A 27,420-nucleotide genomic window follows, 5' to 3' on the forward strand; every position below is an offset into this window, starting at 1 on the left:
AGTGCCTGTAATTCAGACCAAGGTATTGTGCATTTAAACATTTGTTAAAGCATGCCAACCCGCCCCCTCACATCCAAAACCCACAACATAGGGAGGCAAACAAAGTTTTGGAGATGCTAGATCAGGTTTCATAGCCTCAGACTCACCACATTGTAGATACTTGGTGCCTACAGTTGTCTATGAAATGGATGCAGTTCTTACCTATCAATCAAGTCTCAGTGGAGCTGTAACAAGTTTTTGAAACATGTTTACTATAACTGCAGGAGTTACTCAACCTCCTTTCTGTCCTAGAGCATTCCAGAAGCTATCCCTGCCCCTGGTCAGCTCGCTACCCTGTCGGTGACTCGCTTAGAGATGATGGAAAAAGAGAACACTGATCCTGGATTCAGAGAAACCTGGATCCAACTTGGGCCTGTGACTAATTAGTTGTGTTACACAGAGCAAGTGGCTTAAATTTTTGGATATGTCATTGGCACTGTGAAACTGGGGTGAAGGCAAAGCCCCAAGGTCTGGAGAGCATCAGGATAGTGCCCCATCCTGTGCAATCACTCAGTGGGTATCCAGGTGATACTCTTTTCATCCCTGCCCACCCTCTTCATAAACCTCTGCCATCCACCACTACCCCCAAATCATTTAGTCATGAGTGAACAATTACAAGCAGTAGTTGATCTAAAGACCTGGGAGAGTTTGGGGGTATCACCAGGAAAAGCATACTCATACCCTGGTTCATTCCGTCTTCCCTAACCTACACTGTCTGGGCCAACCCACTAAGAGCCCGTGTCCTATTTCCTCATCTGTAAATTAGGCAATGATGCCATCCCTGGAGCCTATTGGTAGGGATTAAATGAGCTAATGTGTGTGAAAATTTAACAGAGTGCTTTTCACATGTTAGGTATGCAGTATGTGGGAGAGATGATCACTCTTACAATAAAGTTCACTAAAGACATCCACAGAAACCCAGGTATGACAGGAAGAAAAATGCTCCCCACAAGGATGTCAGTGTTCAAATTCCTGAAACCTGTGAACATGCTACTTCACGCGGCAAAAAGGAACTTGAAGGACTGAGATGGTGAAATAGTGATTGGATGATTCAGATAGTCCAAGGGTCATCACAGGGGCCTGAGGAGCCAGAGGAGGTGTAACACTGTAAGCAAAATCAGGCAGAGATGTAAAGATGCGGTTCTGATGCCTTTGAAGACAGGCGCAACCACAGGCCAAGGAATGTTGACAGCCCCTAGAAGGAGGATAGGTGAGCCACGGTTCTGCCCTAGGGCTTCCAGAAGGAGAACCACCTTTCCAAAAGGAACAGCACCCTGATCTTAGCAGGGGAGAGCAATGCCAGCCTTCTGACTACCGAACTGTAAGGTTATACATTTGGGTAGTTTTAACCACTCATTTTAATTGCTCATCTTGTCGTAGTTTGTTACTGCAGCAGTAGGAAGCAGATCCGCCAGGGGTCTCATCCCTGAATACAGATGGTAACCATGAGCGCTGAACATCTCCTCCCACCCTAGGTACGCTGTGACCCTGCTGAGCCCTCACTGACTCTTTGCCCTCCCCAAGGTCATGATGTCTGGGTCTGGGAAGGTCCTGCAATACCTGAAATGTGCCTCTGAGAAACACAACTCTTCTTCCCTGGGCAAATTTGGAAGGAAAAGGTGCAGCTAGTAGGGTGTGTGTGTGTGTGTGTGTGTGTGTGTGTGTGTGTGATGAAGGCATCTCAAAACTGAAAAGCTACCACATGACAAGGGCAGCAATTCAGTCCAGCTCAACTCTAGAACACCCAACCTGGCAAGCCGAGGATGAAAGGCAGTTGCCATGGAAACCGCATCCCTTGACTTCTGCTCGCTGCCTCCTTAGCACAGCTCTGCTGCTGCGCCATCCAGTCACTGCCCTGCGCTAGGCAGTTCTGCACTGTGACAGGGTCCACATGCCACAGGCCAGAGCATTTCTGCTATTTTCCTGCTGTCCAAATTAACTGTGGGATCTAGAAGCCAGGAAATCTGAGAACAGGGATGGGAGGTTGCAAGATACTGTGGACAGAGCATAGGATTCAAAATCTCCTGGTTGAGGTGCTTGCCCTTCCCTGAGCTTCAGGGTCCTCATTGGTGTGATGAGTAGGGGGCTAGTCAGTGGGACCCCTAAGAGCTCCTGTAACAACTATGAGATTAAGTTCATGGCGGAGATGATCAGTTTGGGCTAAGGAACAGCGTGGAACTATAGAAATGATCAAGTTGATGGTGATTTGTCAGTGTTCCTAAAACACCAACCTTCCCCCACCTGGAAAACCCCAAGAGGCAACTGGGCGGAAAAGAAGCAATACCCGGCCAGGGAGCTACCCACATGGCGCAGCAGACCTCTCCTGTCTCGCCCGCTGCTCCCCTCTGCAGTGTGCTTCAGTCAATCTGCCTATTCCCCTCTCTGTCTCTGGTGAATCCTCTCACCACTCCCCAACACCTCTGGCCTATATCCCAGTTCTTGTATGCATCAATAAATACATCTTTTTTTTTTTTTATTAAAGCTACTCTAAGTGTTCCCTGCAGTCGCTGTCTTTGTTGGAGAAGTGTCCCAGCGAGTGAGGAGGGAGAACGGATGGTGAATCCACCTACTGAGGCCTGTCCATGGAGGACCCCCTGCTGCTGGGGAGGCCTTGCTTGTGGTCAGGGACCACATCCCAGCTGTAAGCCCTGCCTGTGGTCAGGACGGACACTGGGACCCAGAGGGCATGTAACAGGAGGGACTAACCCTCAAGCCAATGTGCTTAAGCAGCTACCTTTTCTGCGGGTGCTCAGCTTGCTCCTGACCTCCAGAAGCTACAGTGAGGCAGGGAAGCGGAGACACACTTAATGTCAAGACAGGTTCTTGGAAACTGATTTTAAGTGAAATGACAGATGATGAAACTGACTTTTTCAGTGGCTAGTAGTTATAAACAAGAGTTCAGTTCCTACAGCAGATTTCTGGTCATGAAAATCCTACCAAACTTCTACAAAAAGACACAAAACACTTCTAATGTTAAAGAATAATTTGCATCCACCCACCCACCCACCCACTTACTCCAGTCCAGGGGTGTGGGTGACTAGACCCCATCCTGGCAGCTTCTGGCGCAAGGTGGTACCCCCTGGTCAGGAAGCCTTTTCACACCTGGGCATATCCCACACACCCACTCTCCTACCAGCTGGGACAAAGGAGGCACACCTGTGGACCCGATATGTGCTTCTGGGGGATGTGGGAGGAAACTGGAGAAAACCCAGGCAGACGCGGGGAGAAGGTGCAAACTCCACATACAGTGGCCCTGGCAGGGAACTGATTTTTTTTCTCATTAACATTATAAGAAAACAGTGTCACTCGAGGAATTGCTGTAACTGCAATCCAGAGTCTACACAGAGCTCGTCTTGGCCAAGTTCACCTGTTTAGAAAACACATCCCTTATGCTCCATCAACTCATGCCACTAGCGCTGTGTCACCACTCAGCAACGGTATTTGGACAGATTCACCCTGTCCTTCTCCGTCTCTGTGGGACTTCCTGCAGAGGGCTCAGGGAGCTGGCAGTGTTGAGGGAGCAAGCTCTGCTGTGCCACTTCAGAACCCTTCATGATGAATACACTGAAGCTCATGCATTAAACATGAGAGCCCAACCAGGACCACCCGGAGGCAAGACATGGCAGGTGGCTTGCTGGGCTTTGCTCTGTGATGATGTTCCTTGTGTGTGGGCACCTTGTTCCTGTCACCTCCTAAGGGAGCACATCCCAGAGCAAGACAACAGCTTGTGTGCAGGGATGGCGGTGCAGCATGGATGAGTGTTCCGTGACTATGCACGGCCCATGTTAGCCAGTGCGTGTGCTAGTGCAGTGAGATAGGAAAGTGCCTGGCTTGTATCAGCTAGTCTACCTTACCTGAGTAATATTCCATTCCCAATATTCTTTTTTTTTTTTTTTTTTTTTTGCTATGTAACATGGTTTAGGGCAAAGAGACAGAAGAGTAAGGAGTAAGTCTGCCGAAGGCATTTCTTGTCTCTTGAGTTCCCAGACTCTTGTCTTTCTCCTTACTCTCGCAGACTTGAACAGTGATGTGATGCCTGGAGCTGCAGCAATCAGCTTGTGTCCATGAGGTAAAAGTCAAGCGACTCTCAGAAGCCACGATCTGATATATCTTTTTTATGTGTGCCTGCATTTATTTTATTTATTTTAAAACATCCTTGTTTATTTTTTCACACTACAGGACTTCTCCCCTCAGATGTGGTCACTGCAGTATTCCTACCACCAAAGTGCCCAGAGTCCTCTGCCACCCTCCACCATGCTCTACCCTCCTCCTCTAATTTCTCCCTCCCCTCCCAAATGTCTCAGATCTGGGGGCTGTTTTCTAGGGCCAGTCTTACAGTTTGTCTTTGTCTGCTCCTTTACTTATTTTCTCTAGATCCTTTCTAGTCCCATCCATGTTGCCGCAAATGGCATGAGTTTACCTCTTTTAATCACCGAGTAGTATTCCATTGTGTATCTATACCACATCTTCTTGATCTACTCATCTGTTCTGGGGCATTTAGGTTGTTTCCACATCTTGGCTATTGTAAATAGTGCTGTTCTAAACAGGGGTGCAGGTTTCCCTGTGAATTAGTGTTTTTATGTTCTTTGTACAGATGCTGAGGAGTGGACACCAGGTCATATGGTAAATCCATTTTCAGTCTTTTTTTTAAGATTTAATTATTATACAAGAGCTGGGGTACAGGCCAGAGATTTGGGGGGAGAGAGGATTCACCAGAGACAGAGTGGGGAGCAGAACAGGCAGATCTACTGAAATGCACTGCTGAGGGGAGCAGCAGGGAGACAGGAGAGGTCTGCTGTGCCATGTCGGTAGCATCCTGGTCGGGGATCGAACTCATGCTGCAGAGGCTGCAGATAGCTTCATAGTGCTGTGCTTAGCCCCTTGTGCCACCAGGGAGGCCCCATTTTCAGTTTTGGAGAGGAACCTCCACAATCTTTTCCCTAGGGGCTGGACCAGTCTATTCTCCCAGCAGCAGTGTAAGAGGGGTCCTTTTTCTCTGCGCGCTCGCCAGGAATTTTTTGTGGGTTTTTTTTTTTTTTTTCATATGGGCCATCTCATAAGTGTGAGGTGATACCTTACTGTGGTTTTGATTTTCATTCCCTGATGAAAAATGATAAGCATTTTTTTCATGTCCGTTGGCCTTTGCATGTCTTCTTTGGAGAAGTGTCCGTTTAGCTCTTCTGCCTAGTTTTGATAGGGTGGCTTGTTTGCTCATGATCTGATATTAAATGTCCATATACCAACATTTTCACGTGAGAAAAACTTCTCTGGATTAAGCCTCTGTTGGATTTTCTGTCACTTGCAGTCAAGCACCCAAGACAGGCCCCATGCAAGGAAATGGACTTTGTACTTTTTCCAGTAGGCAAAGCGTTTTTTGTTGTATTTAAGACTAGTTTAAAATCAAAAGCAACGTGTGTGTGTTGTGAAAACTCTAAGGTGATAAAAAGTATGTAAAGTAGAGAGCGAAGGACCCGCCTCACCAAACCCACTTCTTGAAGGTAAACACTGTGCAGGAGGAGTGTGGAGAGGAAGTGTATTTTATTAAAATAGGATCACACTAGGGCCTCCCTGGTGGCGTAGGGGTTAAAGACAGTGCTATGATGCTGTCGCCAGCCGCTGCAGCACGAGTTCGATCCCCAGCAGCCAGGGAGCAACCCACATGGCGCAGCAGACCTCTCCTGACTAGCCCGCTGCTCCCCTCAGCAGTGTATTTCAGTCAATCTGCCTGTTCTGCTCCCCACTCTGTCTCTGGTGAATCCTCTCACCCCCTGAATCTCTGACTTACACCCCAGTTCTTGTATGCATGAATAAATAAATCTTTAAAAAAATAGGATCGTGCTATACACCTCTGTCTGCTTGCGGTTGGCTTTTTCATTTTGTGATCTATCACGGGTGCAGGAGGTTTCTGAGGAGAATTAGGATTTCATGGAAGTTGTAACTAGGGAAGGCAAATTGATAGATATTCAGTAATCCATAAATATGGTATAAGCAAAATTAGACACCACCTCCCCTCCTTCTGAGAAGACAAGGGTAAAACTGGGCTGTGCTGCAAACTTCCTTGGTGCGGCCTTTGCCCTCAGTGGTGTCATTTACCAATTCTTCCTTGAGAGTCTTCTCATTTTATAGATAAGGAAACCAACTCACTCATAATTGGAGCCCTATTCTGGCTGGCCCCAGGCTTCCCTGTTTCACCAATAAGCAGATTTGCATTTTTCCGTGGGGTGACTCACCCCCACCGCCTCTATGTTTTCATGCAAATACTTGCATTTTTTGAGGGAGAGGCAGAATGCAAAGTGAGAGGCCATGCCCCTTTTCCTGAGGAGTTTGATCAGAAGACGAAACTCTGGAGCTGATCCTGAGGCATCAATGCCCCCTTTGGTGCCTGCCTAAACAGAGTGAAGTGGGACCAAACTGGCAGAGTTTGGAAGAAAAGGGGCACAGGACCAGCAGGCCAGAGGAAGTGCATGTGAGCCCACCTGGCTACTCTCCCTGTGCACCACAGCACGGCCTTGGGAAGGCCCCGTCTGGCACAGTGCCAGCGCGGCATGATGCTGCTGTCAGCGGTGCCCACTGGTGCTCAGGGCAGGAGGCGCTGCAAACAGGATTCACAGTGACTATGTTTCAACCAATGCTTGCCCACCCTCAACCTCTGACAAAGGAAGTGTGGCTTCAGTGCCCCCCTGTGGTGCCACACAAGCAAAGGTGGGACAGAAGTCACCAGTGCCCTCATACCTTCAGTCATAGCACCAAAGCTTTGCCCCCAAGGAAGGTCCTTCCCAAGTAACACCCTCCCACCACTGTCTTGGGGCTCTCCCAGCTCAGAGACCAGCTGACACAAACTCCAGGAGCCACCATCATGCTCCCCAGCTCCCACCCCATGTCCTGAACCTTTCATGACTTTCGAAGGGAGCTGAGCTCATTGTGCTTTTGGAGCCAACTGTTTGTCTCAGACTTGGCGCTTTTGGGGCAGGATCTTGTCTGATTGACTTCTAGGTCTTGGGCACCCTACAAAGAACCATTTAAATGGCAGGAGCTAGCGACCTTTGTTTCTGTGGAGTGAGGAAGGAGTAACTGGTGGAAGAGAGTTCCAGCCTTCCCTTATGGACAATGGGATGGGAAATGACCTGGGCCAGCAGCTCTATTGAGCTCGGGGGAAGACCAGTCCCTGCCTGCCCCGCCTTGTGTGGGGGTAAGAATACTGGGCATCACGATGAACAGAGACAGCTGGGGGCCATTGGGGTGACAGTTCCAAGGTACCTCAGGGACCATTAGGCCTGATGACTTTCACAATGAGGCGACACACCCAGAGGTCTTGGGGCGCGAGGTGTGAGTGGTGGGTCTGGGCCAGAAGCCTTGCCTACGAGTGTCCCGACGAGGCTTACCCATGGCCCAGTCTGCTTCTTCCCGTCCTGCCTGTGACCATCTCCTGGATTCAGCGTTAATCATCTCAGGAATGCAGACACATGTATAATTCATCAAACATTTTCCTGGTATATTACTGTCCTTTTTAAGCAGTTTCTTCCTTTTCTGTAATTCCTGTTTTCTACCCCAGTTAATGTTTTCGGTGCACTCACTAAGTGGCCTCCTGTTGAAGAGGTGCAGCCGCTACCTGCACACAGCTGTGTTATCTCTTGTTCCACTAAAATTGGCCTTCTTGGCCCTTGTTGGCCCGTGATGTGTCACGGGGAGGAGGCTGTTGTGCGCAAACCCAGTTCCGGAAAGCAGAAGAGAGGGCTGATGGGAACAACGAGGATGGTGGATTTGGGAGACAGGACAAAGAAGGGAGGTGGCCTAGAGAGTAGAAGGAAGGAGGGGGGGTAGGCACAGGGAACCCCATCACTGCCTTAGTCATCTCTATGGCCTCAGAACTAAGCACTGAACCTGGACACGTCTTTGTTGAATGAATGAATGAATGAATGAATGAACACATCCACTTTCTGGGAGATGAGGCAACTGTGACCACCCAGACTGGCCTACCCCAGTTAGTATCATGCAAAGTCCAGGAGCAAACAGGAATGCATTTGAGTCACTTGTGACTCTTCCAGAGTCTAGACAGTGAGCTCACCTCCTTTATACTGAAGCAGAAAGAGGGTCACCTGGCACAAGGAAACAGTTCACACCCCTGAGGTCAGGAATCACTCTTCCAGAGTCCTGCAGCTTCCTTGGCCTCTTTACACACACACACACACACACACACACACACCCTGGAGTGAAGGACACGCTTGCCAAAGCCCCAGCGTGGTGACTGACAAAGCCTTGCCTTGCACCCCCATCTGTGTGATGCAATGTGTCAGCACACAAAGCAGGTGCCTGTGAGCGCCCTGAAATCTCATCATTGTTCCTTTGGCTTTTATGATAAACTAAATCCTTTAGTGCGGTGTACACATTCAGTCTAATCAGACATTGATCTTGACTTGGATTAGGAACCTTTGGAGGAGCAGGTTGGAATGTGGGGAGGGAAAAGATGGGGTACCCAGGCATGGGGTTGGGACCCTGGAGCAGGGATGAAGGAAGTGGGGATGCTGGAGACAGAGCTGGTTCATTTCACACTTGGAGCCACCACTGGCCTCGAGAATAATCCTCCAAACCTCTTCCTCGCCTGGAGAAAGGACCTGCCAGCCTGCTCCAGCTCCACTGATGAGGAGCCTCTCCTGAGCCGTTGTGGGTGAACTGCTGTGGATTTAGTTACAGGACGTGATCTCCCTTCAGTTTAGCCTCCGCCACTTAGTTTCTCAGCATAGTAACTGAAGCAGCGCTGTGTGTGAGACGTTGCTATCTCCATCATTTATAAGTGGAAACAGACTCAAAATGTCTGTCATTTGTCAAGGTCACACGGTGAAGGTCAGAGCTGGGAGATCCAGCATTCAGGCCCAAGTTCAGCTCATTGGTTGTGTGACCTTAGACACCTTAATTTTCTCTCGTTGTGCTCAGTTGCCTCTTCTACATAGTGCTGATGGCAACGTACCTCGTGCAGAAGGCTGCGGTAGGAATTGAATGAATGAATACAGAGCACGCACACTTGCCGGGCACTTAGTGCAGTGTTAGCAATTATTGTTGTGCTTGTTATTGTTACCATGCGGTACCACCTCCGGGGACTCTGTCTCCATTGTGTCTTTCATAGCATCTACTGAACACACGGTAGGAGCTCAGTAAAGATTAGCTCCCCACCCTCTCCAGCAGGACCTGGAAAATGTCACCACTGCTTATTTTATGGAACAAAGGTTTTCAGGTTCCCCGGGAAAAAGGAGCCAAGACTGGCACTCAAGGATCAAAGCAAGCAGAGTTCAGGGCCTTGAGCTGTGGCCCTTGCCTGGCTTGAGTTCAGAGGAAGGCTCCTTGGAAACAGAGCAGAGATGAGAGCCAAGGCCCCGTCATCCGGAAGCTTCCAGTCCCATATCACTGACACATTGCAACCCGCGTCGTGTTCCTGGTCCTCCACGGGGCTGTTCTGATAAAGGGCTGACTAATGGACAGGAAGGCGAACATCTTGCCAGAGTGCTTGTTTCCATTAGATTATGGATGTATTTTTAGTGTAGCTGAGAAATAGCTGGACTTTCGCCTTGCAAGATGATTTTGTGGACTAGGACTAGGAAGAAATAAATCTTAGACAAAACCCCAAAAAAGATTGCAAATGCTTCATGCTGCCAAAGATTCCTTTTTTTTTTTTTTTTTCATTGCCACCTGGTTCACTATGGTAAGATGTGATTCAAGTATTATTCCTTCTGGGAAGCCCCCCAGAGCCCTTCCTCAGCGCTACCCATTTTTCATGGCATTTAGCAGATAGACCATTTGCCTCGTTTCATCATTGGGTTTCCTTGATAGTCTCTCCCATTGACTAAGCTCCTTGAGGGCCATGGAGGGAATGTGGTTGGTTCATTTCAGTACCCTCAGCTCTTAATTTGAGGTTGTTGTACAGTAGATGCTTAATAATGTTTAATGAATAAATGGATGGATGCTGACTGGATGGTCAGATGGATGGCTAGGTAGGTGGATGGATAGGTTGATGGCTGTTTCATTGGATGAATGGGTGGATGGATGGGGGCATGGTTAGATAGGTGGATGGATGGATGGGTGGTTGGATAGATGAGTGGATGGGTGGGTAGTTGGATGAGTCAAGGGGTGGATGGATAATGGCTGTGTGGGTGGATGGATGGATGGAATAAAAAAGACCAAACAGTTGTTCTGCAGCAGCAAATCTTATTATGAGTGTTATTACAAGGTCCTACATCTCAAGGTCTCTCACCTGTTAGGTTTTTGTCCATTCTATGATGCTGCATTTGCCTAAAGATACCACAAGCCTGTTTTTCATGTGATAGTCAAGTCACACAGGCAAATCAGTATCCTTGCTATCAAATTGACACAGGAGAGCAATGCAAGCACCATTTGTGGTCTGTTGGTCCATTGGCACAGCCTGCAGAGGTGCCCCAGTGAGGGGAAGACTCAGGGCACAGGCACACAAAGAGGGCAGAGCTGACAAGTGTGGTGGTTCTTAGGCCAGGAAGTTATGGTCAACCCTTCTTGTATTTTGAAAATAGCCCCAATCGCCTGAAGCATATGAAGTAACCAAAGAATCGGACACTTATGATCACAGCTTAATTCCATTTGGAAGGAGTTTCCATCTAGCCCCAGTGCATCAGACAGAGCAAAGTCTTGGAGGTCATCAGCACACCCAAGACAACAAAGCAAGGTGTCATGGTGCCAACCACTCTTGGTAAAAGAGAGGCACCCCCAGAGTGAGTCCATTTTCATTTGCCAGGGTCTCCAATCCCAGCCACATGAAGCTCAAACAAGTCCACATTCTGTCCAGACCTCTAGAGAGGAGACTGGTGACAGAAAGGTATCATCCAAAAGTGCTCCCTCTGGGCAGAGACTATTCACCATCCCCCACTACCTAGTCTTCTCTTCTACCATAATCTGACTTTTTAGCAGTGTACATGGCCACCCCAAACTAAGCTCCTTTCCCAGTGTCCCTGAGGTGATCTGTTGCCATGAGACTAAGTTCTGGATGTGGGTTGAGGTGTGGCATTGTGGAGTTTTGCTCTAAAGGAAAGGTGTGTTCTCCCATCCCTCAGCCTTCAACCTATTAGCTGGAATGTGACGCTGTGGTTAGTCACGTGAGGTCACATGAACCAGAGCAGCTCCTGGGAAGGAGAAAAGGGGACTGAGTCTCAGGCTTGCTGAGCAGAGCTGCCAGGCCAGTTTACACTTTCTGTGTGAGAGAGAAAAATCACCTTCAGTCATGTTGAACCCACATGAGGCTCTGTCATATTCAGTTGTGGTACCCACATGAGTGATCTGAATGTGTGTGCGTGTGTGTGTGTTTATAAAGTCACACAGCAGGAGCTTTATGCCTTCTCCATCCATCGTTAGGACTTCAAATGTGTTCTGAACCTTGAAGGGAGTCATTTATCCATCTGAACAATGAACACATATTAACATATGCCTTTCACACAAAATAACAGGAACCCTAGCATTTTTTTGACATCTGAGAAGGAAATGGTAAAACTGATCCTTAGAAAAATGGTCATTCCTGTCTGTTAAATATTATATTAATTCTCTGTGAACTGGAATCTCCAGAGACCCTGAGTTTTCTTCACCAGCCTGAACACTAAGACTCCTCTTTTTAGGGGGCTCATCCAGGTACCTAAGACTACCACCAAATGCCCCCTCCATGTTCTCATCCTGAAATACAGACAGACAGTGGCACCAACTCCTTTCATTCCTGGGCTCCAGAACATCCTTTGACTCTTCCTAGTTGGTCTTTCTCATCTTATGTAACCTCTCCCCAACCAGCCCAAGCCTCATCCAGCGAGTTTCCCTGGCAACCCAGCTGTGTCATCTTGAAAGATGTCTCCAGGCATCAGCTTCCGAGACTACACGAGATCTGACTAGGGCCGCGCCTGGAAGCCACAACACATTAGCTCTGACACGATGTTATCATTTATTGTGCTACTGGTAGACATGTCACATTTTTAAAAAGAACATGGATAAAAATAAGTCCTACCTTGACTATGCAGTGCGATTTACTTAGAAAGCAGACACAGTTCTCTATTTCCAGAGACCATCGATGTCTTTTATGGTCTCATTCATGTCTCCATTAAAAGAAACCCCTTTCAGTTTTCCCATTTTTCTCTGACAATCTCATTGCGAGCTCAAACACAAGCAGCCTAATTTTCAAATCATTAGGTCGCTTTTTCATATGCGACATCTCAAGTTTTACATTTTAGCCTTTCATTTCCTCTGGGGGAAAATAGTATTTAAGGAAGTTCCTTGACTACTCTGTTTGTTGGCAAGTGCCTCCAGTATTCATAAGAAAATTAGCTGGCCACTTCACTGTGAGAATTGGGCTGCTGTGTTAGCCTGTTAAGCTGCAGTCTGCTTATTTAAATGCTCTGTCTTCAAATGGTTCATTATGAATCTCTGTAGGTTTGTTATTCTGGATAAGACACTGCAAAATGTTTTATTCCTTTCATTTGTTTTTGAAATTGAGTTTCAGATAAGTTGTAAAACAAACCCTGTATTTATTTATTAATTTGTTACTGGGTGCTGGGGATGCAGAGAGGAATAAGACACAGTCCCTGTGGGTAATTGGATAGATGGACAGAAAAACTGTCCACAGGACACACAAGTCCAGCAGAGACCCATGACAGCTGCACGTGGTGCTGGAAGGAGCTTAAGAAAGCTGACGGCTCTCTCCTCATTTAACAGAGGGAGAAAATAAGTCCATGCTGACCACTCCTACCTCTCTCCACCACGTGTCCCTCCATATCTGCTCAGCCGTACTGAACTTCCTTCTGACAGCAAAACATGAAATTGACTGCCATCTCTGCTTTTGTGCCATGGTTTATTCACTTCTGTTTCTCTAGAAAGTAGGAGTTGAAGCTCAAAAAATATTTCATGTGGTCTGTCGAGTGCAGCAAGCAGGGAGGGCAGGGATTACTCTGAAAAGCTGAGACACTGTGGCTTAGAGAGGTGTGAATCCACCCTAGAGTCACAGACCTGGTCATCAGCAGAGTCTTGACCAGGCCCAGGGGTGCTCCCAGCTCTCAGTGCCATTTTCCTTTGTGTTCAGTAGGATGCTTCATCCTACTGGACAAGGAACAGAAGACCAGCTAAAGGAGGCCTAAACCACAAAGAGTTAATTCTCCCAAAGAGCAGGTGGTCCAGATACCGTTTCTGGACTGCCCAGAGACTCCGGGACACCCCCACAAGCCCAGGTTCTCTCTCTTGTAATCTGCATGTTCTGTTTGGAAACAGGACCTCTCTTCACCACTGAACGTTAGTGCCAGCAAGTCCGGAATCTCCACAGAGACCAACGCTAGCACGCTAGTCTTTCTATGAACAAATACACATTTTCCAGGCCCTCTGCAGCCTGGGTAGGTCTTTTCTCAGACTTTTTTGTCACACCCACATCCCAAATGCCAGGCAGGAAGCTTGTGCCTACATGTTGAGCCTCTACAGTGGGGGGCGGGTCATAGCCAGAGAGCAAGGGGTGAGAGGAAGAGCTGGCCATTGGGGAGGGCACCAAAGGTGTCTGACACCTTAATTAACCAAGTCACTCCCCTGGTCGGTGCCAGGTACCACGGGGCACTAGCCTGTAATTTGTGGTCATTGAGTCACATTTTTGGTCATTCTTGGGAAGGAAGCTGCAATCTGGTCTCACACACACAGTCACCCACCCTGGGTTTCCTTGACACAACTGCAGCATCACCAACAAGGGGCACTCCCCTTAGAAATGCAGGCGCTTCCAGGCCCTGTCTCACTGGTCCTCGCAAGGCCTTTCACTTGCCTGTGAGGACTCGCCTGTGGCCAACAGTAGCTCAGAGGCAGAGGCAGGACTCGGCTCTCTGACTCCAGGCCCCTGCTCCTTCCACCTGCCCACGCTCCATCTAGAAATCACCTGGAACCTCACTGGTCATTTATTTGAATGTTTTTAATTAAAGACAATGGAGAGATAAACCACACAAGCCACCCTTCTTAGGAGGGGTCAGGGTCGCCTGAGATTCCCCCGAAGGCTCCCATGGACTGTGGAGCAATGCAGGCCCACTGCCTGGGCTGGGTGTCATACGACATCCAAGTTACTAACCACATTGTGCCTCAGTTTCCTCACTTGCAAAACTGGGGGAAATCGTAACGTTTACCTCACATACACTGTGAGAATCAAGAGTTAATAAATGCAGAGTGAGGACACTGGATAAGCATTCAATTAACATCATGATCCTCATCTACTCATTATTTTGCACAGCCAGTCACCCTGATTTATTCTAGAAAGGACTGAACAAACATGAACTAAATAAAACAAACATTAAACTTTGGACTATAAGACCAGTTAGTGGTCACCGGAGGGAACGCGGAGGGTGGTGGGTAAATCGGCTCAAAGGGGGTGCTTATGGTGAAGGATAGAATTGGACTTTTGCTGGAGAACTTAACATGCTGCACACACATGTTGGCTTTCAGTGATGTCAACTGAAACTCACATAATGTTGTAGTGCAATGTCACGCCAAAAAAAACCTTAATAATAAAGTATAATAACAAAGAAAATTATCAATACTTTCCATGTTAACAATTCCTTCTTCAACTATGAAATAATATTCTTTTCAATAGAGCAATTTTTCTTTGCTTCTATGATATGTATCAAGTTTTTTTTTTTTTTTTTTTTTTTTTTGAAAAAGGAAGAAAATGAGAAGAAAAGGAAAAAAAGGACGTCATGTGCTGGTTTCTGGGACGTTTTCAGTTGGAAAGCCAACCAGGCCCCTTGCCACCCACCGCCAGGGGGCGACAGGCCCCTGGGGCAGATGTTCTCTGACACCTGAGTGCCCCCACCCACCGCAGCACCTGTTAGGGCGCTTTATCTTAGCGGATTGGGGTACCTCTGGGCCAGCCTCAGTGCTGACCCCGGCCTGGGCGCTGTGCGCGCTTCTCCAATACGCGGGAAGGTGCCAGGTTGGGGGAGGCCTGTTCCCCAGGTCAGCGCAGCGCCTTCAGGCTGTGACTGCCCGGCACAGCTGCGAAGATGTGCCCTGCGCTGGCTCACCTGCCCGCCCCAGCTCCAGGAGGACACCCCAGCTCCAGGAGGACCCCAGCTCCAGGAGGACCCCAGCTCCAGGAGGACACCCCAGCTCCAGGATGACACCCCAGCTCCAGGAGGACCCCAGCTCCAGGACACCCCAGCTCCAGGAGGACCCCAGCTCCAGGAGAACACCCCAGCTCCAGGAGGACACCCCAGCTCCAGGAGGACCCCAGCTCCAGGAGGACACCCCAGCTCCAGGAGGACGCCCCAGCACCTGCTCCTGGACAGGCCCTCGGGCCTCATGTCCCCTCTTTCGCGCAGGAGCTGTGGTGCCCTGGCCAGCTCGGAGGAGGCGCAGGGGAGGGCTGGGCGCGGCGGGTGTGCACGACGGCACCCCTGACAGCCCGCTCCGGAGGGGGGCGAGCTGGGCCTTGAACCCCGAGTTCACAGCTCCGAGGGAGGGACAGTGCCCTGGGGCGCAGGGACCTCAGACCTGGAGGCTCCCTCTGTGCAGGCCCGGGAGGGGGGTGGCGCCCCCCACTCCCTGCGCTGCTGCCCAGCCCCGGGCGCCCGTGGGAAGGCGCGCCCAGCACCCCGAGGCCTCGGCGAGGCAGATGGAGGAACCATTAATAGCTGTGCAGGGAGACGAGGGAAGTGGAGGCCCGGCCAAGACCGCACCTGGAGGGCAGAGCAAGGACTCCTAGCGGGGCGTCTGGTTCGGGAGCTGCTCTTTCCACAAAAGCAGCTGCCCTTCCAGACATTGTTTCACACACCCCAAGCCTGCTCTGCGCTCTGCTGCGGGGTCCAAGTGCCACTGATGATCACCATTCCGGCAGAGGCAGGCCGGGCGCGGGCATCTCAGCCCGCGAGGACCGCGAACCCCTCCCGCCTCCGGCCGCCCGGTCCATGCAGCTCCCAGCCCGGAGCTCGGCTCCCCGAGGGCGCTGGAAGGGGGGGGGGGGGGGGGCGCACGCCGCCATTTTGTGGAACGGGGCAAGGAACGCTTGGATGTTGCTCTTTGTGACTTTCCTGCTTTGGATCCTGCTCTCTGCAGAGGCAGGGGCAGCTGTCATCTTCACTTCGCGGCGGATTTTCCAGCCTGGATGGCACATTCTGAGCTTGCCGGGTTTGCTTCCCCAACTGGGGGTCCTCCCTGTTGCGCTGAACGGGTGTCCACGGTTTCAGAGTTGGAGGGGGAGTCTGTATTTTGAAGTCCTTCCTCTTCTTTCTCTTTTCACTTTGAACTTCTCACCTATTAAACATCTTTGAGGGCTCCAGAGTCTGGTGACGTTGCTTTATGCGTGCAGATGTCATGGACTCTAGAAGGGGCAACATGGATTTTGCCCCTTAAATGTTTGGGGTCCCTGAGCATCCCAGTGGTGTTGCCTGGTAGTGGTTTCAGTTCTCTAAGTGGGAATGAGTTACCAACTTTCTGCTGTTACCAACTTTCCATCTTTGTGCCCTTTAGTAATTATCTGTATTTCCTGAAAATTTGTGAAAATCACATTGATAGAACAATCCATTTGTCTTTCACTTCAACCCCAAGCATAGTGCATTTGCATCTTTATTTCAGAGAGAAGGGATTTCATCTACAGAAAAGATGGCACGCTGCCTGGAGCGCCCAGGCCGTCTGGTCTTTGGATGGCCACAAGCATCACTGTTTTCACCCTGAGAGGTTTAATGTATCCACCTCTTTCTCGGCAAGTCACTGCCAGCTCCTCTCTGTGGATGGAGGCAGAAAGGGAAGCCCAGGAAAGCTCTGAGTGAGGAGGGTGCTCAGAGCAGGCAGCTCAGGCTGGAACCTGGACCAGGAGGCAGGTGGAAGAGGGAAACAGGCTGCCTGGGCAGACAGCTCCTGGTTCTTGCCAGGGACTATGGCAGCCATCACCTTGACCGCATGCTGGATGATGTGGTACATTTTGAACTTTGGGTCTGTCCTTCTGTCCCAGCTCTCTGTGACCTGCCCGATGCCTTCCTTGTGGCTCCCTACCAAGATTTCGGGCCTCAGTGGCCCTGCTTTGGCCCAAGCACATTTGGCTGGGCTCTTGTCCAGGAGGGGATGGGTAAGTTTTGTAGTTTGATGGTACTTCATAGTTTGCTTCTTGTCCTTCTCCTGTCTTTCTCCCTCTCTCTGCACGCAATTCTGTGAAAAATCTTTCACAGAAGTTTATACATTCTTGGTCTTTGTGTACATGGATGGCTGGTCCCTGTTAGAGTGTTTGCCCCTTAACAGTCGGGGTCCATGGGTAGGTACCCCTCAGTTGCATGCTAAGAGCTTTTCTGGATTATTAGCTACAAAGGGATTCCCCTCAGATAGCTCTAATAAGGCCCTTGGGCATTTTGTAGATGATTCAGAAGTCTTGGGGATGACAGACCTCCTCTATCCTCCCCATTACAACAGTATCCAATTCCTCTATCAGGGAAGAAGCTAATTTAAAGACACATTTCACAACCTCAGGGTCATCACAGAAATGGGACCCCAAGCTCCATGACAACCCTCTCAAATAGTCAGTGGCTTAAGAACCTTCCAAATGCAGACACAAGAACAAATAATCAACAGAATGGAAAACATTCTTCAGGCTGGTGCTCTCTGGATCACAGGAGGGGAGGGAGGAAGCGATCCCACCCACGGGTGGCCAGTGACAGCAGATCTCAGTCCAATCACCCTCTCAAAAGGCCACAAAACATTCCTATTATGTAAAACAGCTCTACATTGAGAGATGCAGACGTGATTTTGTATCAAATCCAATCCTATATTAGAAATGGACTGTTTCTTCCTCTTTGGCTTTGTTTCCAATTAGAAATAGATTGTCCTTTAACAATTAGCTGCAGAGAATAAATACAGGAGAGTACGTTCTTCTGGCATAAAACCCCCATAATGAGGCTGAAGTTGAGGCAAATACATTTGGATGTTCTTTGGAGCGATTAAGAAACAACTCCATCTCGGGTCAAGATTCCCCTCCTTCAATTAATTCCTTTATAAATGCAGGTAGGCTGGGGCGTGGACTGAGACTTCTGAAGTCTTGTCCTTTGGACAGTGAAGTTGAAGTCTCATTTAAGAGCATTCCTGTGGCTCTTTGGCTGCAGTGACCATTGATAGCTCTCTGACTGACAGCTGCCCTATCACAAGGAAGCAAAATCCTAAGGTATGGAAGTCATCCAAAATAATTTCACACTTTTTGCGACAGGAGAAGGTTATCATTTCCACCTCTCTGGGATAAATGGCCTCTCAAATCAAGACACGCTAGAAGCAAGCTATTCCCAGGCAAGAGCTCGCTGTAATGAACTGTCTTTAGAACCTCTCATGGAATCTCACTTCCCCAGAACTCTGTCATCTCCTTCTCAAGATTTCAGACCCCCATTCTTGTTTTCCACATTAATTCAAGTTGAAGTGCAGCCTCGATCATGTTGGCAAACATTCCAAATGGAAATGAATTCCCGGGTTCTCACTAAAAATTGCAACGTCCTCACCAGCCCAATCTGGATGACATTTTGCAGCTTATGTAATGTCTATTTCCCTAAGGAATTGAAACACTTCTTTATATAGATCTGCCCAACAAATTTTTTAATAAGACCTATTCCGAATTACTTCTTATGAATAAGCAGAATCTGAATCCCTGAAAACTGATCACCCCACATCTTATTTTGAGCCAAGGGTTTTATTTTCAAAATTGATTTGAATTCTTATCTTGAGAAATGACAATTGTCATCTCTGTCACATTTTCTTTTGTTGAAATCTCTGAAGGGGGACAGTTCTTGATGACAGTCCAGGAGACTGGGCTGCTTGGCATCTGGAAGTCCTCTCTTACCTCTCCCCTTACCCTCACTGCAACTCGCATGCCCAAGTGCTTCAGATGAAGCCACTGCCAGGTCACCCTCCTTTTTTTTTTTTTGTGGGACCCTCGCTGGCGGCCGGGGAACGAACCGGCGCTACAGAGGCTGCGGGCAGCCTCGCAGCCCAGCGCTCAACCGCTGTGCCACCAGGGGAGGCCCTCACCCTCCTTTTATCTCCACCATAGTCTCTGAGTTAAGCTGGGCTCAGAGGATTCCTCCCACTTGGCAAATGAGGAAATCAAGAGCCAGAATGTTTTGTTGATTTACTTAAACATTTAAGCCAAGGTCACACAGTCAGTGCTTGGTGGAGCCAGGCAAAATTCAGCCTTCCAATGAAACCACCTTGCGAAATACCTGGAGCACCTGGAGCGAAATACCTGTGGGCTCTGGGTTGTGCAGAAGGACTGGAACAAGAGAGCAGGTGAGAATAGTGTATAGAATTGAATTGCAAATACAGACGACTCTTGTTAAAGGAGGTGGGGGGTGGAGTAAGGAACTGTTCTGGCTTGGAGAATTAGGGAGGTAAGAGTCTCCCAGGGAGAAGTTTTTAAGTTGGTTGAGGAAAGCTGACTGGGATGGAGCAAGAGCGCATCTGGTGCTTTCTGCTCCACCACCAGGGAGACCCCCAGATGCCTGCTCCTGGACGTGGCCCAGGGGACATAGGAAGCACAGCAGTGGGGAAAGGATGCTGCTTGCAAGGGGTCCCCGGTGTTGATCTCCACTAGCGCCTCTTCAGCCTTGTACAGATTCTGACTTTCCAACCCCTATTGCTTGAAGTGTGGGGAACACGGTCTCCAAAGTCTGGTCACTAGGCCTTGCTGAGAATCGAGTGCGCTAATGGTCAGACTGAAGTGCTTTAGAATGACCACAAAGGAAGGAACAACAACAAAGGAGGAGAAAGGAGGGTCGTGGGGTGGAGGAGAGGGGCTCTATGCTGGGAGGCCTGGCGCACGAGCTTTTTCTTCAACAGGTTGCTTTCCAGATTCTCTCTGCAGGACTGCCAAGAGGTTGGTTGATTTGTTTTGTTTTGTTGATTTTTGTTTCAATCTAATAGACTGAATTTGGTGGGCCTCCTGCCAACACTGTGCAAAGGGGCGCTCAAACGCAGTAGTCACTTTTTAATTCCAGATTTTACTGTTCTAGTCAGTGAGATTTTTGAGTTTCTAGACAGACCAACAGCTACTCATATCCAAACCCCCTTCTTTTGAATGTCCCCAACACCTCCCTGGTCCTGGGGTCCTTCCGTGCCTCTCACATCCCTCCTGACAGCCATCCCTGTGTTGTAGGATTCTACACAGGTACACAGCTTGACTATAGGCCTGCCAGTGATGAGAAGGATCTTTGGTGATTCTTAAGAAAAGCAATCCACAGAGAACAGAGGTGCAAAACTTCACATACAAGTTGAGTGGAGACTCTGGAAGTCTATCCAAGGATACTCCCAGGTTCAGATCTAGACTAGAGTTTTCCAAAATGTCATTCATGGGTTTTTTCCACTAGAACTGCCTGTGAGGTCTAAGAATCTGTATCCTGGGGTTCTTTCCTGGGCCCAGTAAAACTGTGTCCTTGAGAAGGGATCCAGTAACCGAGCAGCCAGTCTGTGATTTTGATACAAGCTTGAGAACCATTGATGAGACCATTTTTTTCATTTGCTACACAATGAAGCTGAGACTTGTCCTAAGTTACACAGTAAATGGGGCAAAACTATATGCATATGTTCTAATTCATATGCTTCAAAACAGATTATCTGCCTGAAATCCTATATTTATTATATGTTTTCATGAAACCTTTATCTCTAGATAGTACTCCTGATAGTAGATCAGGGGTAGATAGTAAAGGCTACTGTTTACTATCTACTGAGTCTTACTAAGATAGTAAAGATGATCTACTCCTGATAGTAGATTTTTACACCTAAGAATGCAATTTGAGAGAATTCTAAAATTGTGCAGAGAACTGTAGAATATTTTCAAAATACTTTATTAACTAGACGATATTCTTGTTCTATTTGAATATCTTTATTACCAACAAGGAGGTGTCATTTACTTATTTATTCTTTTGATCAATGTCTCTGGGTAGTTGTTTCAACAGAATTTGGGGGAGTAGTCTTGTATTTTCAGTGGTGTAGGCCTAGAAAGTTTCCTATTGAATAGGGCTCTGCTAATTTTGGTTTTTGTGATATGAAGAGTATTATATAAAATAATACATATATTACTTTATATATTACTTTTATGTCCTCCATGTCCTTCAGTTTGCTGAAGGCAATGCCCAGGACAGTATCTGTCCCATAGAAAGCACGGGGGAAATGCATATCACTGCATTGAATAAATGAAGGAATGAATAAATGAATAAAACCACTGTTTAATGGATAAGCTGGAATTATAGTCTCTAATGACCAAATCATAGAAGCTTTTTAGGAAATGATCACTTAGATGGAGAGGGAATGATTTGGTAGAAACTTTTTTGTTACATGCAAATAAGTTTTTTAAAAATTCAAACTGTTGAATCTGGGATTATCAAATTGGATTCTGGGTTCCTCTCAGGTATACCTCCTCATTGCATAACTGATACCTGACACACTCAGAAGAGAATTTGGCACAAAAGTATTAGCTTGGTAGGAAAGCAGAGGCTTGGGAGGACTGAGCAACAAAGCAACTCTTAACTACTGTTATGTCTGTGAACTTCCCTTTCTGTCTTTGCAAAATGATATGAATTGGGAAACTAGCAGGTAGAGACGTGTGAAGGGCAGGATTGGTGCCATCCCGCCTCCCAATCTTTTTATTTCTAAGTGCTTCTGCCATATTGGATTAAGGCCCACGCTCATGACCCCTAAGCAGTGACCTCTTTAAAGGCCTCTCTACATACACAGTCACACTCTAAGAGACTGGAGGCTAAGGCTTCAACATACACATTTATTTGCCTGTTAACAGGTATCAAACTTGAAAAAGGTAAAAACTGCTTTGAGATACCTTATCATGTAAAAGGCTACAAGAAAAATCCTCCTTCCATTACTGAATGAGTGAACATGCTGTAATATCCCATTTGGAAGTGAAACTCTTCTTATCACTCTTCCTCTACCACACGTTTCTGTCCTCTGGCGTGTCCTGTGGCTGACTGTCTCTGCCTGGCTCTGAGATCCTGGAAGGCAGGCAGGACTCCCCTTTCGCCTTCCCAAAGCCTCCTTCCCAAGGGGACACTTCCAGCATCGCTAATAATCCCCTCCACAAACACCTACTTGCTCCATGGCAGGCTCTGTGCTAACCACGGGGTCCTGTTTTCATGGAAATGCGGTGACTATGATCCAAACGAGAAATGAAACCCTTATCAGCCTGGGAAGGACCCCCGGGACCTGGGGATACAGAGCCGCCTCCAGCCACTGTGGGGTGGGCACTGCCTTGGCATGCCAGAGAGCCCCCCACTCAGTTATGTTCCCCTGCCCTCACTCTTGTTGTGATGTTGGCCAAATTGCTTTGGTTCTCTGAACCTCAGTTTTAGATGTTGTTAAACAGAATTAACCACAGGAGTTTCTTTATATTTTGCATACAAAACCTTCTAGAGCTGAGGGTCTGTGGCTCCCACCCTTGCCGAAGGGGTCTTTCCACTCATCTTGTGACTCCTGGCCCCTTATCAGAATCGGTTCTCTGGAGGTGACTCTCTGGGGGCCTGAAATAGGGCGACCCAAAATAGCTATTGCTGGGCTATTCAAACTTAGCCCCACACAGGCTGGGGTGCTGAGGCCACTGGTCCCTCTGCTTGCTCAGCTGGAGTCCAGGATGTCCTGGTATCCACGTGGAGACTGAGGAGTGGCTGGAAAGTGCCTATTCCAGGAGGATGGTGTCTTGCTGAATCTTTTGCACTTTTTCAGCTGTGTTAAAGGAAGTTTTTGCTTGTCAGCCCCTGTCCTGGCCCTTATTATATAACCCATATCTTTTTCCACGTTTCTCTCATCTGGTCTATCAAATCTGTCCTTTTTTTACCCTGAGTACATGACATATTTCCCCCACTATTGTTCTTTGTATTATGTCCTTGGAAAATTCTGGAATAAGGGGGAGTCTTTACCAGTTTTCTGACAAGATAGAAGAGCACCGGCTAAGTTTGAATATGGCTGTTAATAGGCTGCCTGGAATCCAAACTCCATCCAGGAAGTCATCTTTTCTCTTTTCTAGAACAAAAAATCCTCTGTGGGTCCAGCAGGAAGATAAAGAGGGTGATGTACCCCACTGCATGTCCCCTGCCCCCTCTCTCATCCCATCTTGGGGCTGGTGCTGTTTAGGGCTGAGTATATAAATGAAATACCTCATTTCCTGCATTTCAACTACTTCTTCAAAGGCAAAACCCTTCTCATTTCAAGAAAATTGTGAAGAACATGGAACACGGAGCTCTTTTCAACCCAGAGTGACAGTTGCATGGCCTTTGGGGACTCAAAAGTGACTTTGACAAATGTCACTTGTCTGCACCTTCCTTGGGGCTGAAAGTTGTGAGGCTCAGGCTGACTGCTGGGTGACAACACAGTAGAAGATGATACTTTGAAAACGATGGGCAGTGGCAGTGATACCATAATCTAGGAAGATGTGTGCATACCACATCTCTGCAAAAGCGATTTTCTGCACGGAATAATACATGCACTTCTCGGCTCCTCTATAGAAAAGATCTCCCCCTCCTAATAACTCATCATTCAGATCTTAGAAATGTCACAGTAACCTTTTAACAAGCATGTATATCAGTACTGTGTACCTTCCTGCACCCTTTGAAGTAGATCATTTTGTCCGTTCTATGGGGGCCATTGCTGTTCAGTATTGGATTAATCATCATTATCCTTTATCCTCATCAGTGAGTGGTCTATGAAGAGCTGATGAGCTTCAACAATGCACTAAGCATCTACAAATACACCACCCAAACCACAGCTCTGGCCTTGATACAATCTCTATGCACCTATTATCACCACGTGGCTATGCCCCATCCCAGCCCTTGCCTCTGCCCCAGAGGCTGTAACCCGTGCACTTTACTCTCTGGCTTTCCTTTTTTTATGGTTCTATTGCAATTACTCATAGTCCTACAAATAATATGAATCTGATTGTTGTTTGGACCTCACATTTTGCACTTAATGTTTTCCTATGGCTACATTTCAATTACTTTCCACCATCGTTTACTCTCTACTCTCATTTTGATGGGCATTTGGGTTGCTTTCCAGGTTGGCTATTGTGAATGGAGCAGCCAAGGGTATCGTGTACATGTCCCTTCTTGTATACTTGCAAGGATGGAATTGCTGGAGCACTTATACCATCACCTTCCCCCACCCCCACCCACCCCCACATATATGAACATGGATGGTTCCTATTGCTCAATGGACACTTGCTATACTTAAAGAATGAGAACAATATATTCTACTTGGTATTTTAGTCAGCAACATTTCAAAGAAAAACATTTTTCTTCCACAAGCTTAACATTATGTGAGCACACAGAAAATGGACTGTCTTAGATTATGCCAAATCTACAACCAATGCAACTGATAAACTCAAGCCAACCAAAACAATAGCACTGCAGTGGAAATTAAACTTTCCATGAAACAGTTTTATCTGATGTCCAGGGAGTAACTAGCCTCTCAGGAGTTGGGTGATGTGCTGGGTCCCTGTGGTAGATCCTCATGCCAGGACCACACCAGACCATCCAATTGTCTCAAAAACTGCGCTGTTGTAGGAATCTACAAATTTTTTTTTAATCTGCAAATAGCTCTTGATGAAAAAGCCCTCCTATGTGCCTTCTCTTTAACCTAGAGAGGTGCAGATAGCTTTAACAAGCTAAACAATGGCATAATTAGCAGCCTGTCAATAATCATCAGTGAACACCATTATCTGAGATGTGTACTGCTCTTTTACCAGCCGCTGTCATTCCTCTGAATTACATTCAGTGTCTTGATTGAACAATTACTCTTCTTGTTCAGAAAGGGTTTGACTTATCTATGGAACAAAATACATTCCCCTTGCATTTAAAAAAAAAAATCTCCATTTTTCTTTTCGGGTGAAAACCATTAGAGTTGAAACAAATGGGCTATTTCGAGTTACCATTCCATGGGAAGCCTCAGTTCCTAAGACAATGTTTTCTGGTCTGGAGGAAAACATAGGTTGACGAGGAACTCACCTTCACGTAGAGCTGCTGAAATTCCTCGAGATTCAGCCTCCCGCTGGGACAGTCCTTGAGAAATCCTTTGTACCACTGCTTGAGCTCGTGCTCATTAAACTCTGTGCTCTTTACCAGATCCTCCATCACTTCCGGGGCCAGTTTGCTATTCTGTTTCCCCATTCTGCCTAAAGGAAAACAAATTAATGCAATTAGCACCCTGGCTGTGATCATTTCAATCTTGATTAGGAGCCAAGCTAGAGCGCTGAGTTGTCCCTCGGTGGGGAATCCCTTTGCTATTTCTGATCAGTCTCCCTGAGACCGCTTCCTTCTCTTTGGTATTCTAGAAAAGCTGTGAGGGAAAACAACTCTTCACAGTTCAAAAGACTATATGGCTCATCTTCCTTCATCCTGTGTCATCCTTCATATGACTCCCAAATGGAAAGGCAACTGACCCTTTTTATGTTATCCTCATAAAGCACATGGAAACTTTCTCCTTCCCTGAATATAATTCATTAGCACTGCCACTCAGGCACCCGATTCTACACTTAATTTGCAGGAGTGTTAAAGAGGGGTTATTAATAAGAACAGAAAGTAGGCTTTATAGCCAAGTGATCAAAAAGTGACTTGGAAAATCTAATCGACCACGCTATGGAGTGTCTGTGGGTTTACCTGTAAAGTTGCAGCTTCTTTTCCCTCTACATGGAAATAGTTCATTTTAATTTCAACTTAATTCTCTATTTCTCCCCTCATCTTCAGAGACTTCCTATAAGAGCAGCTTTAGAATTCACTAACACTCAATGGCTTTTTTGAGAGAGCCGTTGGTGAATTTCAGTTGACATAATGCCATTTTGTTATTATTGCTGCTAGTAAATAAAATGATAGTGCATAAAACAATGTTACCTATATCGATCATGTGCCAAATTGTGTGGCCATTATAGTAGAGAGCACAGGGTCGGAATCATTCCAGTTTTTACTTGTGATTCAAACATTTATTTTACTGTGTGTTACTTAGAACAATATTAACTAACTGCTTTATAAATGTCAATGTCTTCCTTAATAAAGCATACATAACAACAAAACTCTTTCAGATTTATCATGATGACTACTTAAGTAGTAAGTAGGATAAAACACAATACTCCAGAAGTAAACCCATTGTTGTATTAGTGCAGGAGCATTAAGGATAATTTCTTTTAAAGATTTATTTACTTATGCATACAAGAACGGGGTCCAGGCCAGAGGGTGTGGGGGGTGGTGTGTGTGTGTGTGTGAGGATTCACCAGAGACAGAGTGGGGAACAGAACAGGCAGACTGACTGAAATATACTGCTGAGGGGAGCAGCGGGGAGATGGGAGAGGTCTGCTGGGCCATGTGGGTGAGCTCCCTGGCTGGGGATCAAACTCATGCTGCAGAGGCTGGGGATAGCTTCATAGTGCTGTGCTTAACCCCTTGTGCCACCAGGGAGGCCCTACAAATAATTTTTAAAAGTTTCCCTTTACTGTTGTTGTTTTATAATAAAAAAAATGAAAACAAAACAATTTATAAAAGTCAAGCTAGGTTTAAAATCCTGCTGGAGACTGAGTTATATTTGGGGAATTTACCCAAGTGGAACCTGTCCTTCAATGAGCTGGAGACAGTTTCTCTCCCAGGCACCAGGCAGGTCCGCACTTGTACAGCAAGCCTTCCTCTGAAACAGTAACCTGCCCTAACACTGAACAGTTCTTTCATGGTAGCCAACCATTCTGGCTACTTCCAGGAATCACTTCCTCCTCCTCACCACTCCGGCAGCACACAGCATAAGCAAAAGATATAATTAACACGGCCATTTGTGTTCCATGCTCTTCTGTTCGAGAAATAGACCCAAGGATCAGCAGCTGTGCCCTTGATCTTGGAGTTTCTTTACTTATTTTTGCTCTTTAATTTCAAGTTCCAAGTCTCTTATTAGGTCTAAGAATCTTAATTATATGTTACTGTGGGACTCCACAGCTGGATATGGAAATCAAGTGGATACTCAGGTGTCAGGTTTAATTAATCTGGGTGAGAAAACTGTAATTCATGGTTATCCTGATCATCACAAGATACATCACCAAATCTTTCAGTATTTCACATTGCTCTTTTCAGTAGAGAATGACAAACTTTCACTGTGGAGCTAGACTAGTGTCTAATAATAGTAACTACTGAATATTGAGAGTTGGCATTATGCTGAATCCTTCACCAACTTGATCTCTCACACTATGACAACATACTAGTAAGGAGGGGGCAGCTGCTTTGTACAAGATCAGACAAGTAATGAGTGGCAGAGCTAGAATGTGAATGTGAGTCCCATTTCCAAGAAGCCCACGCACAGTCAGACAGGTAGATGGAAGGTATTTCGGGAGCAGGAAAAGGAGGAAGCAAACGCAGGAAGGTTTGACTCAGTAGCTGA

General features: G+C 47.1%; 1 protein-coding gene across 3 annotated transcripts in view; it reads right to left on the minus strand.

Annotated features, from left to right (window-relative positions):
* Positions 1-27,420, minus strand: part of VSNL1 (visinin like 1) — a 119,039-nt gene that overhangs the window by 30,248 nt on the left and 61,371 nt on the right. For all 3 annotated transcript variants that reach the window (XM_054701360.1, XM_037528488.2, XM_037528490.2), the window contains exon 2: positions 25,017-25,183. In XM_054701360.1, coding sequence (XP_054557335.1) covers positions 25,017-25,178 — 162 coding nt within the window. In that variant the 5' untranslated portion in view covers positions 25,179-25,183. The remainder of the gene's footprint in view (positions 1-25,016; positions 25,184-27,420) is intronic.

Source organism: Talpa occidentalis, unplaced genomic scaffold (genome assembly GCF_014898055.3).
Source record: "Talpa occidentalis isolate TD23 unplaced genomic scaffold, MPIMG_talOcc4v2.1 talOcc4.5, whole genome shotgun sequence".
In the NCBI taxonomy this organism is placed as follows: Eukaryota; Metazoa; Chordata; class Mammalia; order Eulipotyphla; family Talpidae; genus Talpa; species Talpa occidentalis.